Below are 15,928 nucleotides of genomic sequence, written 5' to 3'. Positions count from 1 at the left end.
GGTCTCTCCTAGCCCCCCGCCAACCCGCTGAACCGCAGCAGCTGCCCAAAGAGCGTGAGGCTGGGAAAGGGAGGGAGGCCGGAGGGCGAGAGCGGGAATCCCAGCTATGGTTCCATGAGGTGGCCTCTCGGAGTTCCTCTGTCACGCGCCTGCCCTGCTGGCCCTGGAGCAGCTTGGAGTGGGGAGGGAGGGTTGTTTGGTGACGCTGGCTGGGCTGGGCCATGAGGGACATTGGGAGATACTGCTCCTTGTTCTGAGTGAATTTGGGGACAGAATTATACACAGTTATGACTCCCTCTCCCTCCGTAGTCCTGGGCTCAAAGCCTGTGGGGTATCTGGTCTTTTGGCGCGTGGGCAAGTCCTTGGCCTCCTTGCCTGCCTGGAGCCCACTCCCAGCTACCTACCCAGAGGAGGTGGACGCCTTCGCAGAGACTCAGGTGAAGCTGGAAGGTAAATGAGGATATCAAAGCACTGGCAAAGGGAAATCACCTTTAATAAGGTGGGAGCTCGCCAAAAGCTAAGGTGTGGGTAGGAGCTGGGCAGCAGAGACAGAGGATACCGGCCAAGCCCTCTCCCACACCCAGACACTGCCTGCCTCCCCGGGATGAGCAGCGGCTTCCGGGTGGGTCAGGCATGCATGCTGGGGGGCAGCGGCTGCCTCCTCAGAGCTCCCAGGGCCCTAGGGATGTGTGCTGCAGGAACCGGAGGAGGGCTGCTTGTGGACAGACACTCCCAAAGGCTCTTGTCCCGCTCCTGTCTGCTGCCAGAGAGAGAAGAGGTTATTTGGGTCTCTCCTGTCTGGGCTTTTGAAACCAAGACTGTCACAGCTGCCTGGCTCCGCTCACTGCACCAGTCTCCCCTGCTCTGGGACCTTCTGTGTCTCCCTTGGCCTGCCACAAAAGGTCCACACTTTCCCCCTGGCATTTAAGGTCTGCGCAGGTGGCTCCAGGCTTTCTACCACCCTTGCACCCCTAAGTATGTGCGTAGCCTGTGATCATTCCACCTTGTGCCTTTTAAAGCTGAACATATTTCAATCCTCCTCCAGGACCATCCCAGCCCGCACTGATGCTGCTTGTCTTGAAATTCCACCAAGGAGGGGCTGTCAGTCCCATTTCTGAGGCCCTTAGCACACCCACATCTCTAAAGGGTGCACATTCATTCAGTAAATAAGCACCCAGAAAAATGAGTGACCTCCCCCCACCTTTTCAATTCTCTCTGCCCAATTTCACAAACTGGTCCCGCCCTTTGCTCCAACAGTACTCAACTTGCCACTTTTCCTCCAAAATAGTATGCTTTTTTTCATGCCTCTATGCCTTTTTTCATGCTGTTACCCCTGCATCGATGCCTTTACCTATCTTGTCAGGCTGGAAAACTTGGTTGCCTTGATGGCCCATATCAAGTGTCCCTTCCAGGCCGATTCCCTGGTCCCTTCAGGTTAGATCAGGTGTTTTCTCCTGCACTCCTACAGCCCCTGAGCTTCTTGCCATCATGGCACTGACAGCTCGGGGTGATACTGTCAGTTACTTGTCAGTTTCTCACTCCAGAGCGTGAGCTCTGGGAGAGAAGGACCCAGATGGGGCTGGGGCCTGAGCAGACGGGCAGTAGTGCCTGGAAAAAGAATTGGTCCTGGCTTGCCCTGTGCTCTTTGCTGTCTGGGGACTAGGCGGGTCCCCTCTGGGCCTCAGTGCCCTCCCCTCCAATTGAATGGCTATAACCCAGAACCGAGAGATGCTGGGTGGAGTGGGAAGTCCTACCCACAGGGAGGCCCACCTGAAGTGCACGTAGCAGAAGAAGCCTACAGTCTGAATGAGGAGGAAGAAGAGGAAGATGCCGGGTCGCAGGCATGAGAAGGCCCCTGGGGGCCAGCCAGGTGTGCAGAGAGCCTTGGCTGCTGCTTTCTGAAAGGGACGAGTCCAAGGTCCTGCCTCAGCTTCTCATCCGGAAGGAGGGAGGGACCTAGAATCTGGGCCATGTGTGTGCTCTCTGTTTCCCTTCCCCAGGCTGGGGGCCGCCGGCTCTCATCCAGGAACCTGGAGAAGGGGCAGCTACAAAGCTGCCTCCCCCACCCCAGCTCCCTTGGCTCCATCTGGGGACAGCGGGGAGGGCCTGGGGCCTGGGATCATCAAGGGCCAAAGCCTCAAAAGAAGAGAAAGAGAGAAGCAGAGAGCAAAAGACCAGGTGAGGGTGAGGGCAAGAGCAGGACGAGACAGGTGTGTGGGGAAGAGCCCACTGCACCAGCCCACCCCATTTCCCTTCTGGCCACTGGGGGTTGGACCAGGGGTTCTCCAGGCCCTGCTGATGCTGAGTCTGTGGGACTCTCCTGAGAGCAGAGAGCAGAGAGGGTGAGATCTGTGTCCCCGCACGTGGGCACGCACACACAGACGCAGCTGTGCCTGCCAGGCGTCCTGGGCGGGGAGGGCAAGGGCAGGAGGGGCCGGGGGGCTGCAGGAGTGCTGGAAGAGGGGTGGCTGAGCCTGGACCTCAGGGATGGGGCCCCTATGCAGCCCGCTACTTCCCCCTCACCGCTGGGCTCCGAAGGTCCTTGTGCAGGAGGCTCAGGATCTGGTCCAGCTCTAAGAAATGATGCTCGGCACCCACAGGCAGGTAGACCCGGGCTTCTGAGGCCATGCGGGCTGCTGCCTCCCTAGTGGGGGTGGAAACCAAAGGAGATGACTCATTACCCCTTCTGGTTGCACCCAAATCACCTAATCATTTCCCATAATCCCTAGGGGCAGCACATGGGTGGGGAACAGGCACCACCCAGGGGGCCTCTTCCTGGGGGCTGGTCTTTTCACCCCAAACCTTCTTCCTAGATCCTGAGACAGCTTTAGCTCAGGTAGGGATCTCCCTAAAGCTGTTGGTCTCAAGCCCAGCCTCCCCTGGGCTCTGCCTTCCAGCCCCAGCCCCAGGGGACTGAGTTCCTTTCCCTCTTCCCACGGACCAGCTCAGGCTTCTAGATGTGTGTGGGGGGCGGGGTTAGGCTTCGGGCACAGCAGCCAGCCTGAAGCCTCCTCCTGCCAGTCATCCCCAGGGCTCTGTGGGTAGCCCCAGAGGCCTGGCCTGGAGTGGATGCTGGGAGGCTGAAGGGGCAAAACGAAGTCAGGGACCGCCTCCTCCAGCTGGCCTGATCTTGGCTGGGCACCGTCCAAGAACCCCCATCAAAATGTCCCCTCCTTCCAGGAGCTGTCACTGAAGGAAGGCTCAGATTTACTAACCCTCCCTGGGGTGCGAATGTCTCACAGGGGCCTTCACGTTGGGCTTCTCCCAGAGAGAGTTGCTTTTGAACTAGGACTTTCAAAACTTTAAATTTGATTCAGTTAAATTCAAGTCAGCTCAACAAACCTAACTCCACCCCCAGCCCTTCTAATGGCCAGGCTTTGTGCTGGGTGCTCAGGAAATGACGAAAGGAATGAAGGGCGAATGGAGCAACTTCAGGCAGAGGAGCAAGGTGCAGGGGGTCCCCCCCCTCCCCCTATCCCTTACCTCATCTCTTGCAGGGTCTGGAGCAGAGTGCGCTGTCCATGGAGCAGGGCACGGACTTTGGCAGAGTCCTGCAGGAGGGCCAGCCTCTTGTCTAGTGCCCAGGTCACAGCCCCTCTCTTCTCAGAGCCCACCGTCCCCAGGGATACTGCAGCCTCCTCCTCTCGGAGGCCTTACCAGATTACCAGGGCCACCTCATTCTGGACACACTGAGCTTATCTGACCCCCGTCCATCCGGGTTTCTGCTTCCCGCCCCCTCCCCCAAACCTTCTCCCTAAAGGTGATTGTTTCTCCCAACAGTGGCCACCCCTGGGCTTTCTCAAAATCCCTCCCCTTTCTAAAAGTGGCCCTGTCCCCTGAAGGAGGCACAGGCCCAGCCCAGTCCTGTCTGCCCCCTTCTTCTAGGGCACCATCCAAGCTGGGGCCAGTGCTGGTCAACACCCAGTGCTAGGGTCTCTGCCTCGCTGAGTGACCTGCAGAGGTGGCCGATGGAACCTGGCAGGAGGGGTGCAGGGCCTGAAGGTAGGATCCGAGAGGCCTGGCCCTGGAGCGCAGGTCCCCTCCCCTCTTCCCCACGCCAGCAGCCCAGCCTAAGCTGCTCTGGCGCGAGGACACAGATTAAAACCTTGAACTGTCAGAGCCCAGCAAAGCCTACGGGAGCTGCGGGCCCCCTCTGCCCAGTGCCTAGCACCTTGGCTGAGTTCAGCTCTCAGGCCCCTGGGCTGGGCATGACCTGAGGCAGGACTCCCTGGGGGAGGAGCCAGCTGGCACTTGGGTTGAAATGAGGATTTTCATGCAACTGAGCATTAAGCAAGCTGTATGCAAATCACATGTGAAGCTACATGCAAATTAGCACCTAGTCTATTTCTGTCATTCATCTACAGACCCGAGTCCAAATACCTGGCATCTCCTTGCCCCAGCCCCAGCCCCGTGGTTCTGTGGGCACCGGCTTGTGCAGAGATGCCCTCCTGTATGCTGCCCTGTCCTGTCCTGTGACCTGCGGCATTTCACTCCTGCCCCTCTTCCCTCCAGAACTCGGGTGAGGGGCTGGTTCCTGGTCTTTCAAGACTGCAGGTGGAGCCTTGGATGTCAGAAGGGCCACTCACCCAGCTTCCCTCAGGCCTGGCCTGGCCTGGGGCCCCCATCTGCGTCTTCCATTGCCTGTCAGCCTGGGCCAACTGCTCGGAGAGGCCCTGGAGAGCCTGCAGGACCCGGCTGTGTCTGCCCAGTGTCTCCTCCAGGTCAGAGAGCCTTTCCCCTGGGGATTGGAGCAGAGCTGGGCTGGGCAGCTGAGCTGGGGCCACACAGCCTATCTCTGGGGGGCATCTTGGAGAGGGGTGCCAGAAGGCATGGCTGCTGCCTCCAAGACCCTTCCCAGGACAATGCATCTGGGTTGGGAGGTGAGGCTAGGACCGAACACCTGGGCCCCAGGTCCCACTTAGTTATGGCCTCCCCAGGCCTCCGTCTCCCCGTTGGTTAAAGGACTGCTGGTTCTAAGGGAAGAGGATCCCGTGACTCAGATGGGCCCCTGCCCCACCTGCCTACTCCCTGGGTCCCTACCATCTCCCGGAGCTTCAGAGTCTGGCTGTGGAGTTATGTCCTCCCTGGTGCCCAGGGCCAGCCTTGCCTGCAGCCCTTCCAGCTGCCTCTGCAGGCGGAGCTGCTCCATCTCCAGGGAGGGCAGAGGGGGAGGCTGCGGGAGGAAGAAAGTGGGGCCTGGAACCCGTAGGAGATCTAGAGGCTCCCCCACCAGCCAGTCTCCCTCCCTGACCAAACATGCTCCCCAGCCAAGGAAGAGCTCTCAGCTCGGCCACCTAGCCCTGTGGGCTCCAGCCCTCCGAGCTCTGCGCCTGTGCGGATCCCCACAACCCTCCTCCCGCTGCGGCCTGGGCCTGGGCACGCTGCTCCTCCTGTCCTTCCAGCCTATCTCCTCCGAGCAGCCTTGCCTGATCCCCTGGCTGGTTCAGACCCCCTCTCTCTGCTCCCACGGGCCCCTGCACCTTTCGAGATCCAGCTCTGATCACTCTGAACCGTGATGTAACAGTGTGGCCCAGCCAGCCGGGCAGGCCTTGAGGACGGGCCTGGCCCCAGCACTGCCCAACATGAGGCCTGCCCTGCGCGGAGCCCGGAAGACAGGTGGGGAGAGGGCTGGAGCGGCAGGTCTGAGGGCACTACGACACGGACAAGGGAAGGGTCCCTGGCTGGCCTCTCCCAGGTGGCCAGGGTGGCATCACCTCTGGGCTCGGCTCACTGAGACTGAAGGTCAGGAAGGACAGGACGTCATGGTCGCCTGGAAGGTAGTGGATGGAGAGGAAATACGACCACTTCACCCAGAGCCCCTCCCTTGGCCCTCACTGCACCCCAGGGAGGCAGCCCTCGGGCCCTTGTCTTGCTCACGTCCCAGGACGGGTGTGGGGGGCAGATGAGTAGAGGGGTGGATTGGCTGTGAGGGTTGAGCCTCACACTCAGCAGAGGTGGGCCCCCATGAGTGGGAAAACTGGACAATCACAAGACACCCTGGGCTAGAGCCCTGGTAGCAAAGTGAGTAACACCCTCAGGCCCCAGAGCACAGATGCTACCGGCAGAGGCAACCTCACAGTGGCTGCCTCCCTGGTGTGGCTCTGACCATGTCACGTTCCTCCTCTGAAACCTTCCATGGCTCCCCAGTACCCAGTGTCTAAAGACTAAGTCCTGGCATTCAAGGACTCCCACTCCCCTGCTGTGCACTTGCAGGACCCTCCATGGCTCTCTATCGCATCGCTCCTCTTTGCTCCATTTCCCTAAATATTCCTCGTGGCTGTCCCTCTTCTACCTGCCCCGCAGCTCCCACCTAGGGGCACTTATGGGGCTAATACTGGAATACAAGCTTCTCTTGTTTTATCCCATTTGAGACTTCCAAGTCTCACGGCAGACGTGACTTGTCCCGATGGCCACAGAGCCCCAGAGAGGACTCATGACTCACCCAGGTCGCATGGCGGGGAAGTGGCCAACCCACACCCAGCGCTCTGGGGAAGGTGTGCTCAGGACGATGCATTAGTCCCCACTCTGCTCTTACCTGCCCAGTGGGCTCCTCACCTGCCAGCGTGCTGGTGGCTGCTGAGACCCCAAAGAAACCTCCAGGGACCAAAAGCAGGGGCCCCACATCCACACAGACCTCATCTGGATCGCTGGGAGGGAGGCCGCTGTTCAAGGACACCTGAGGGGCGTGGAGGGAGTGAGGCCCCTCTGCTCCCCCGACCCCAGCAGGGGGCATCGTCCTGCCCTCTGACTCATGGGCTGCCGTGCAGGGCAGATGGCCACAGGGCTTGGTGCCAGAATGGCACGGAGGTGACCTGCACGCCTGGTCTCAAGTTGGCCCTTACACGCATGTGCTCTGTGTGAGTGTTAGGAGCCTGTGTGGGGCGGAGGAGCCCAGGTGGGTGTTGACTCGCATGGGCCAGGGACCCTGCGTGGTGTCCAGGCGCCAGTCTGTTGGGGCTCTGGGCACCCACATGCAGCACCTCTGTCACCGGGACCCTGCATTCTGCACTCCCCACCTGGAGGACCCCAAAAGCAGGAGGGGCCACTCACACGCAGCCTCTGCTGCCAGTAGGTGATCCTCACTCTGAAGGGGTGTGGCCGGTTCCAGAAGTCCCGATGACAGGAGCCCAGCACCCAGCCAGCTCCGTCCCTGTGGGCACTTGGAATCCAGCCGGGTCACACAGGACCCAAGGGCTGGCCGGTGAGGGAAGTCCTAGAAGCCACTCTGCCCAGTGCTTCCCCACTGGGGGTGGCACTGCCGTGGGGAAGGGGTGAGCTGGCATGGGACGTGTCCCTGTTGTCTAGCTTGAGTCTCTCTTGCTGTCGACTGCTCCCTTAGCAGGAGAGAGAAGGGCAGGGGAGCAAGCCGTGCCTGGCAGAACGTTGGAACCTGGAGTTTACAGAGGAAGGGGCAGGGGCCTCCCTGCGACGCTTCCCCAGGGGGCCAGAGGCCTGGATCAGCAGTGGGTTTCTGCCCTCCGTCCCCCGACCCACCACCTCTCCCTACTGTCCTTCCCCCCAAGTCCCCACGCCTCTGGCTAGGGCTTCTCTCTCCTCTCCCTGCTGCCGCGGCTCAGACTGTGGCAGGACAGACTCAGGGCAGATGACAAGGGACATGTCCTCGTGGCCAAGGACAATGTGACAGCCCACCTTCCCCACGGGGCAGCGCAGCAGGCTCTGGGGAGTTAGAAGAAGAGTGTGGGGCCCTGAGTGTCTCCGGGCCCACGGGACAGGGGCGCACAGACACTGCGACACTGCAGGCGGGTGGCTCACGCCAGAGCAGCTGGCCTGGCTGCCCCCAGCCCAGAGGGAGGCAGCACAGAGAGGCCACCTGGGTTTGCACTCCGAGCTGCTGCGTGACCTTGGTGAGTTACCTCGTCCTCCCCAACCCCGGCGCTCCCGTCTTTAAAACGAGGAGGACGATAATTGAAAGTAACTGGTTACCGTCTTAGGAGGGTAACTACGACAGGGCCTGTGAAAGGCCTGGGGCTGGCCTGGCTGCAGCAAGCTCAGCGCCACAAACGCCAGCAGTTCAGCAGTTCGTGTGACTGTCACGGGCTGAGGGAGGTTTGCTGAGAGACACGGACAAACCGGCCCGGCGACTGGAGGCCGGGGAGGGACAGAAGCCACAGAAGCCACGTCACCTGGGGAGGGGAAGGAGCAGCTGGTGCGGGGGAGGGTGTGGATCCTCCAACAGGCAAGTCTGGGCTGGATGTCAGCTCTGCACCCAGCTGTGTGACCTCGGGCGTGTCACCTCACCTTTCTACCCCAATGTCCTTACCTGTAAATGGGGACTAGTACTTCCCCCTTGTCAAAGTGTCGGGGATGAGATGAGATAATGGGATAGACAGCTTATCGCAGGCCGCAGCCTGTGTCGTTTCCCCTGGGCTATTGGGGTGGTTCCTGGTTCCCAGGGACGGGGAGCAAAGTCTGGTCCCGGGGCGCCAGGGGCACAGCTGAGACTGAGTGGGAGAGAGCCGCAGGGGGACAGCCACCAGCTCAGAGTGAGAGGCCAGCAGGGGTGACAGCTCCAGGAGGGGCGGGCTCCCTGCCAGAGCCCCTCTGGCCCAGGAATGGGGGACAGTCCCAACAGGCCTTACCCAAGCTGCTCATAGGGGGCTTGCCCATCACTGGCCAGCACATGGATGACAGGGCTGTTCTGCATGGGGGTGACAATCAGCCTGAGCTGTGGGCACAGGAGGAGGGTGAGGGCGTGGGCGGGCAGGTGGGCAGGAGACCACTACTCACCTGGCCCTCGGCAGAGGTGTCGAAGAAGATGGCGATGCCGTCCCACGGGGCCAAGCCCCCCAGCACAGAGCCTACGTGGCCCCTGTCCCGGGTGTACCACACGACCTGCAGGTCCCCAATCCCTCAGCTCAGGGGTCCCTGCAGGACACTGGAACCCCAGGGCTCATTGCCCACCTCCCTGATCCACCCTCCTCTGTCGATCCTGAGTGGGGCCACTCACCATGCCCTGGGCTCCCCGGCGCCCCCGCTCGGTCAGGTGCCTCGGCTCGGTCAGGCGCCCCGGCTCGGTCACCCTCATGTGAGTCTCCACCTCCCAGGTGGAGAAGGGCACAGAGACCCTGCTCCACACGGCGCCACTGCGGTGCCTCATGGACGGCGCCAGCTGCACTTCGCCCAGGCCCGGGATGGCGTCTGTGGACCAGGGCGGTTCAGGACCCCGGGCCGCTACACCCCTGCGCCCCCTCCGCTGTCGGGGCTGGCTTCCGGGAGGAGGAAGGACAACACTCCATAACGGCCGCTGGTCAGACGCAGGAATCCACCGAGAAGTGGGAACCAGGGCCCAGCGCAGCCGGAGGGGCCGGTGCCAGGGAGGGCAGCGGATGCCAGCACGGCCTGCGTCCTCCCTCAAGCCCCACCTCAGTCTGTGGGGTCTGTTTTTATAAGACCCCATTTTACAGATGAGGAAACTGAGGCTCATAACAGTTAAGGCACTGAGTGGATTGGAATTCATCTCCATCTGACTCCAAAGTACAGCTTTTTCCACCATGGGCGAGGCTTGTGTCTGAGCCCTCCTGTTTCTCGGATGAGGAAACTGAGGCCGTGTGAGGGAAGAGGCGGTGCCTGCGACCACAGAGTGCAGCAGAGCACTTTGGGGGAGAAGAGGCAGCCTGCCCGGGACTGCAGGCTGGGGAGCTTGGAGGGACGCGAGTGCAGGCTCCTGGGGGAGGGGACCTGGGGCGTTCCAGGGTGACAGGATGAAAGCCAGGGTGCAGCAGGGAGCTGGCCCGGGGTGTGAGGAACGGGCGGAGTGTGTGGGTGAGAAGTGTCCTGGCGGTGGCAGGGTGGGGAGAAAGGAGCTTGTATGACGGGGAGGAACGGGGAGAGAAACTGAGGCGACTTGGCAGGAACCAGAAGGGCATTCAGAGCCCTACGCCAGCTGTCTTTCACCCTCCCGCCCGCCAGGCTGGAACCTGGCCCAGGCCCAGACCCTGCCAGGACTTCCCAGAGGATGCTAATCCCGCCTGTTTGCCCTGCAAAGGCCAGGCTGGGGGCAGGGAGGCGCAGAGAGTGCAAGGCCAGAAGTCCTGGAGCTCCCAGAAGCTGCCACTGCCTCTGAAGTGACTTTCAGGAGACAAGGGCTGTCCGCTGCCTCACATGGATCGTGTGACCTCACTCCAGACTGAGGGCTCCTTGAGCCTGACTCAGCCCTGTGTCTCGGGGCTGGGCACAGAGGAGCATCAGGGTGAGTGAATAGACAATGGACATAGACTGGGTGACCTTGGAGAATGTGTTGCTGCTCCCCCACATGATCTGTGACAGCCCAGACCTGGCAAGGCCAAGAGCAGCGAGTGGTGTACAGGCCCTGCCCTCCTGGCTCGGAGGCAGGGCCTGGCTTGGTACTGTGTGAGACAGCCCACTCCATCCACCTCCTGCGCCTCTGTGAAGGACTGGAAGAAAGACCCTACTGACAGAGCCTGTCATTTTAAAGGGGTATTTTGTTCTGGTCTCAGTTAGGAATCATGCCATTTCTCAGAACTTGTATCTCACAGATAGAAATACACAGCTGATCTGCTTTCTCTTTTTGCTTTGCCTGCTAGGAGGCTCTGAGCTAAATCCATGGCCCAACTTCAGAGTTGAGATCTCATAGCATATGTTTTGGAAACTGGACTCATTTCATATCCCATTCTAACCCTAAGTCTTATTCTTCTTGCTCACTCCTAATTTAAGTTCCTCTCTATTGTATAGGTCCTTGTAAGTCATCACAAATCCCTTTTGGAACAAGATCAGGCAGAAGACAGACTCTTTATAGGTCTAGGTTGGAAGGCCCTGAACACAGACCCATGGGCTAAGATGCTTTCTTGCCTGCTTCCACCCCCAACATGCATACAGGGACAGGCCGGTGCCTGCTCTGGCAAAACAGCTAGACAAAAGGATGCCTCCCTGCAGGTGGTCCCTCAGTTCTCACGGACAGTGCAGGCGGACAGTGCAGGCGGACGGGATGGAGTCAGGAGCCTGGGGCTTTGTGCCGGTCCAAGTTGCCTTGTTTCTGTACCTGGGACTTAGCGTGTGAGCATGTGTACGTGTGTGTGTTCACAGGTTCAAGAGGCAGAGGAAGGGGAGGGGTCCAAAGTTTGGCAGAGGAGGAGAGAGAAGTTCCAGGGCAGAGAAGCAGAGAGAAGAAGCTGAGACTGGGGTGTTGTGGAGCAGGAGACCAGCCTGGGAAGGGTCCTGGGGCCCCTGGCACTGTCTGCCCCAGGCCCTGCCCACCCTGGACAGAGGCTGGCCCTGGCAGGCCTGTCCCCCACCGAATTGCAGCCCCTCCAGCATGCTGAGGGACCCTGGGCATGGCTGGCACCCACCCCTGCCCTCACCTCCGTGGTGGCTCCAGAAGGGTATTCCAGCCCCGGGCAATGCCAGCCTTGGGCCTTTGAAGCTGAGCTTGTACTCAAACCTGCGCCGAGGAGGACGCCCCTGCCCAGCGCCGTGGGGGGCCAGGAGCAGGAGGAGGCACAGCAAGGCATCTGGGTCGCTGACCACCAGCATTGTCTCAGGAGCTGCTGTCCAGGCCGGTGGTAGACTGTAGCTGGGAGGCCGGGGAGGGGCTCCTGGGACCCGGCCAGGCAGGGAGGAGCTTGGGACTGGCAGGAGCTGGGTCTTGGCTCTGTCCTTTCCCTCCCTCCCTCCCCAACACAGACATCCTGTTCCTTCCAGGCCTGCGCCTCCGTCACCTCCAGCCTGGTGTGGGCAGCCCCCTTGCCAACCCGAGCTCTGCCCCTGCTCCTGGCACAGGCCACCTTCCCACCTCCCCTCAGCTCCAGCAGCTGGGGGGTGCGCTTGGGGGGGATGCCCAGGCCCCACCCTTCAGCAGCCCTGGCCTCTCCTCCCTGTTGTGGGGACAGCCGCCACCGTGTCCTGCCTCTTTCCCTGCTCGTGGCTGTTCCAACTACCTGGCTGTCCTCTCACCTACCCTTCTCTCCTCAGCCTCCCCCCTCCCCAGCTGTGACACTCAGTTCTCTCCTGTATCCCCAAAGCTCACCCTTCCAAGAACCCTGGTTCCCTCAACAAATGCATTCCATGAAAAAGAAAGGGGGTCTCGAGAGACAGAGCGAATAAATGCAACGTGTGGACCTTGTTTGGAGACAAATTTTAACTCACCTATAGGGCAAAAAGTGAAACAATTGGGGAAATTTGAACAATGGATATTTGATTATATTAAGGAATTACTGTTAACATTTTTAGGAATGATATGGTATTGTGGTTATGTTTTAAAAGTCTTTTGGAGAAACATACTAAAAGTTTGTTGATGAATTGCTACGTCTGGGATTTGCTTCCAAATATTCCAGGGTCTGGAATTCCAGCTGACCTTGAATTGGTAACTGCTGAAGCTGGGTGGTAGGATGAGGGGTCCATTATACTCTTCTCCCTACTTATATATGTTTGGCAATTTTCATAATAAAAGTTTTTTTTTATTTTTTTGAGACAGTCTCACTCTTGCCTGTGCTAGAGTGCTGTGTTGTCACCCTAGCTCACAGCAACCTCAAACTCCTGGGCTCAAGCAATCCTTCTCCCTCAGCCTCCCGAGTAGCTGGGACTACAGGCATGTGCCACCATGCCCGGCTAATTTTTTCTATGTATATTTTGAGTTGTCCAGATAATTTTTATTTCTATTTTTAGTAGAGACGGGGTCTCACTCTTGCTCAGGCTGGTCTCGAATTCCTGACCTTGAGCGATCCTCCTGCTCGGCCTCCCAGAGTGCTAGGATTTAGGCGTGAGCCACTGCGCCTGGCCATAAAAGTTTTCAAGAGGTAGGAAATCCTATATTTCATATATTTTCATCCAAATAAAGTTCATTTTTCCAGAGTGACTCATTTGCCAAGAATTCTGGCTAGCTGAAGTTTCACTGTGCTTTGTACGTTCCCAGCAGGATTCAGTCACTGAAGCTCTACAAATCGCTTAAAATCAAGGTTGTAAGTGGGAAATTGTAGGATATGCTAAAAGAAACCACTTCTCAACACTAAGCCCTCAACCGCCTCCACCTGCTCCCGTTCTTGTCGCAGTCAAGCTGATGCCAGGTGGTCCCACTCCGTCCCGGCCACCTCGCCTCCACCTGATCCTGGAACCCCTGCCTTCCCGCTGCTGCCCCCGCCACGCCCCACGAAATGCTCTAGCAAGGCCTGAGCAGTGACCCCGTGCTGTGGACATAGTGGACTCTTCTCCATCCGGCCTCTGCCACGAGAAATGCTGCTGACGTCCACTTGCCCACCCACCCGTCACTGAGGCCGCCCCTGTCCTGTGCCCTGAGCCCCTCCAGTGCTCACCTGCTTCTCTCCCTGTCCCTCCTGCTCCCTTTGCTACTCCCTCGCCAGCTGCTCTCCCACTGTGGCCCCTTAAGTTCAGCCCCAGGGTTTCCCCCTCACTCCCTGTTCCCTGCCCAGGCCTGGCCAGGCCCTCCCAAGCCGGTGGCTTCAGGCACATCTACTTCCAGCCCAGCCTCTTCCTGGAAGGTCGGAATGAATGTCTTTCTCTGCAGGGGACGTCTCTGCTTGGATGTCACTAAGGGCTCCAGACGTCATGTCTCAACTGAATTCCTCTTCTCCAGCCACCCCCCCATATGGTCCTGCAGGCCTCGGTCTCATGGACGGCACCACCCTCACCCCACCAGAGTGGAATTGCCCCCACCCTTCCCGCTGCCTCACCCCTACCTCCGGCCAGCAGCAAGCTCTGAGACCTGCTCTTGCCACTGTCATAATGTGTTACCTGGTCCCTTAGTCTCTCTGAGCCTGTTTATTTATCTGTAAAATGGGGACACTAGTAGTATTAATATATACCTCCAAGAGTTGTCGGAGGTCACACCAGATAACACAGGTAATGTGCTGAGAACAGGGCCTGGCAGCTGGCGCAGTGTCAGTCCTGCTCACCCCCCACCACCCCTGCTTCTCCAGCCAGGCCGCCCATCGCCCCTGCTCAGCTGCCCGCAGCCTTCCGCCGTCCTGCCGTCTCCAGGCCAGACTGCCGCCGCCGGAACGATCTACAGTACTGATCTGGGCATGTCACTCTGCTGTCCTAAACCTTTGTGCGGTCAATCTCCCCACTGGGCCTGCAAAGGCGGGTGCGGTCCGGGCCCTGCTTTCTCTCCGGCCTCACCTGATCCCAGACCACACCCCTTGGCACCTGAGCCGCAGCCACGCAGACAGGCTGCTGCACCTCGCTGCCTTTGCCCAGGCAGTGCCCTTCCTTTGCCAGGAATGCCCTTACTCCATCCCTGCCATCCTCTGAGGGTCTGAGTAGCCACCCTGCGTCTGCTGCCACCTCGGCCCCACTGCTGGGTGCTGGCAGTGGGCGACACCCCACCAGATTTCTGGGCACCAGCTTGAGTCCTGAGAGGTCCCCCCATCAGTCCATGAGCTCCTCAAGGGTAGGACCTACATCTTGCTCATCCAGGGTCAGCCACTGGCCAGCACCAAGCGGACGGGAAAGATGAGAGCAAAATACAGAAATTGGGGCCGGGCGCGGTGGCTCACGTCTGCAATCCTAGCACTCTGGGAGGCCGAGGCGGGAGGATGGCTTGAGCTCAGGAGTTCAAGACCAGCCTGAGCAAGAGTGAGACCCCGTCTTTACTAAAAACAGAAAGAAATTATATGGACAGCTAAAAATATATACAGAAAAATTAGCCGGGCATGGTGGCGCATGCCTGTAGTCCCAGCTACTCGGGAGGCTGAGCCAGTAGGATTGCCTGAACCCAGGAGTCTGAGGTTGCTGTGAGCTAGGCTGACGCCACGGCACTCACTCTAGCCCAGGCAACAGAGTCAGACTCTATCTCAAAAAAAAAAAAAAAAAAAAAAAAAAAAAATACAGAAACTGGGAAAGAGAGGGGGAATGGGAGGGAGGGGTAATGAAGGAATGGGGGCAGGGTTCGGGCAGAGGGGAAGGGCTCCCAAATCACCAGGTGGAAAGAACTGGAACATCCGGCTACCTGGGCCTGCCTTCCCTCAGGGTCCCACTAGCTGAGCCCTGTCCCTTCATTCCTGTCTGTCTTACACGTGGCCCAGTTCTCTGCGTTGCCTGCCTGGCCCCTGTTGTGACCCCACAGCCACAGGCACCTCTGCAGGTTTCTGAACGCTGATTGTTGAAACTCCACCTGCATTCAGCGAAGTCAGGTTGGTAGCTCGAAACTGGCCACGGTGAGTGAGTGTTAACAAATGCTAAAATCACAGCTCCCCCACCCAGCCCCCTGCCCTAGATTTGGCCCTCACACATTCAGCAGTGCTCCACTGGGCGTTTCCCTCCTGCTCTGCAACTTCAGGACTGTCCCTCTCCTGTCTGGGGCCCGCCCCTGCTCCAAGGCTTCCCCTCTATAGCTCCTGCCTCCCCCTCAGCACTTGGACAGGATCTGAAGGTCAATGTCCTTTCCTTTGGCAGTCACATTTGCTCAAGCCTCAAAAGCAAATCTCCCACATCCTCCTCTAACTCTCCTCCTCTTGCATCCCCATTTCTCAAGGCTGCCGACCCCTCCTCTGGCCACTGTAGTCTGGAGTCGGCCCTACCAAACAGGTGCTGCTAAAGTCAGCAACGCCCTCCTCCTCCTCAAGGTTAAATCCACCAGGCGGGCTCAGCCTTCATCTCTGTGCCTCAGGGAAGCAGGGACCCCACTGGCTCCCTCACCTCTGTGACATGACACTGTCTCTTCCTCCCTCTGCACCTTGGTGGTCAGCCTCCTCTTCTTGACCTTGCAATGCTAAGAGGCCCCCAAGGCTTGGCCCTGGCCCTTGTCTCCTCTGTGTGTCCTCCCAAAGTGGCCTCATCCTCCCTGCCCACGGTGTCGGGCTCAATCCATCCGCGGGTGACTCTGGAATTTCCTTCTCCAGCTTCTGGGTTCCAACAACTGACTCAACACCTCTTGGCAGTTTCAAAGGCACACGTTTAAAACTCAGCATGCCCTAAACAGGACTCATGAGCCTCC

General features: G+C 59.2%; 1 protein-coding gene across 1 annotated transcript; it reads right to left on the bottom strand.

The window, feature by feature from the left end:
• Positions 1–627: 627 nt before the first annotated feature.
• On the bottom strand, positions 628–11,511 carry LMAN1L (lectin, mannose binding 1 like). Its single transcript, XM_045532150.1, has 13 exons — positions 11,340–11,511; positions 8,969–9,159; positions 8,749–8,853; positions 8,601–8,659; positions 7,051–7,150; positions 6,556–6,676; positions 5,715–5,770; positions 5,041–5,173; positions 4,587–4,738; positions 3,484–3,551; positions 2,524–2,644; positions 1,771–1,898; positions 628–757 (listed from the first exon to the last, which is right to left on the bottom strand). Exons 1-13 carry the CDS (start codon positions 11,509–11,511, stop codon positions 628–630), a joined length of 1,536 nt encoding a protein of 511 aa, XP_045388106.1.
• Between the last annotated feature and the right edge of the window lie 4,417 nt (positions 11,512–15,928).

The sequence above is a fragment of the Lemur catta genome, chromosome 1, assembly GCF_020740605.2.
Source record: "Lemur catta isolate mLemCat1 chromosome 1, mLemCat1.pri, whole genome shotgun sequence".
Lineage (NCBI taxonomy): Eukaryota > Metazoa > Chordata > Mammalia > Primates > Lemuridae > Lemur > Lemur catta.
Note: the sequence above shows the minus strand (reverse complement) of the source record. Positions and strands in the feature narration are given on the sequence as shown.

What these genes read in the sequence shown, in the direction of transcription:
- LMAN1L (XM_045532150.1), bottom strand. Translation starts at nt 11,511, where the DNA reads ATGCTGGTGGTCAGCGACCCAGATGCCTTGCTGTGCCTCCTCCTGCTC. An exon ending in CTTCTGGAGCCACCACGGAG is followed by an intron (nt 9,160 to 11,339) that starts GTGAGGGCAGGG and finishes CCTGGTCCACAG; the next exon opens with ACGCCATCCCGGGCCTGGGC. An exon ending in GCCCCCTATGAGCAGCTTGG is followed by an intron (nt 7,151 to 8,600) that starts GTAAGGCCTGTT and finishes AAGTGCCCACAG; the next exon opens with GGACGGAGCTGGCTGGGTGC.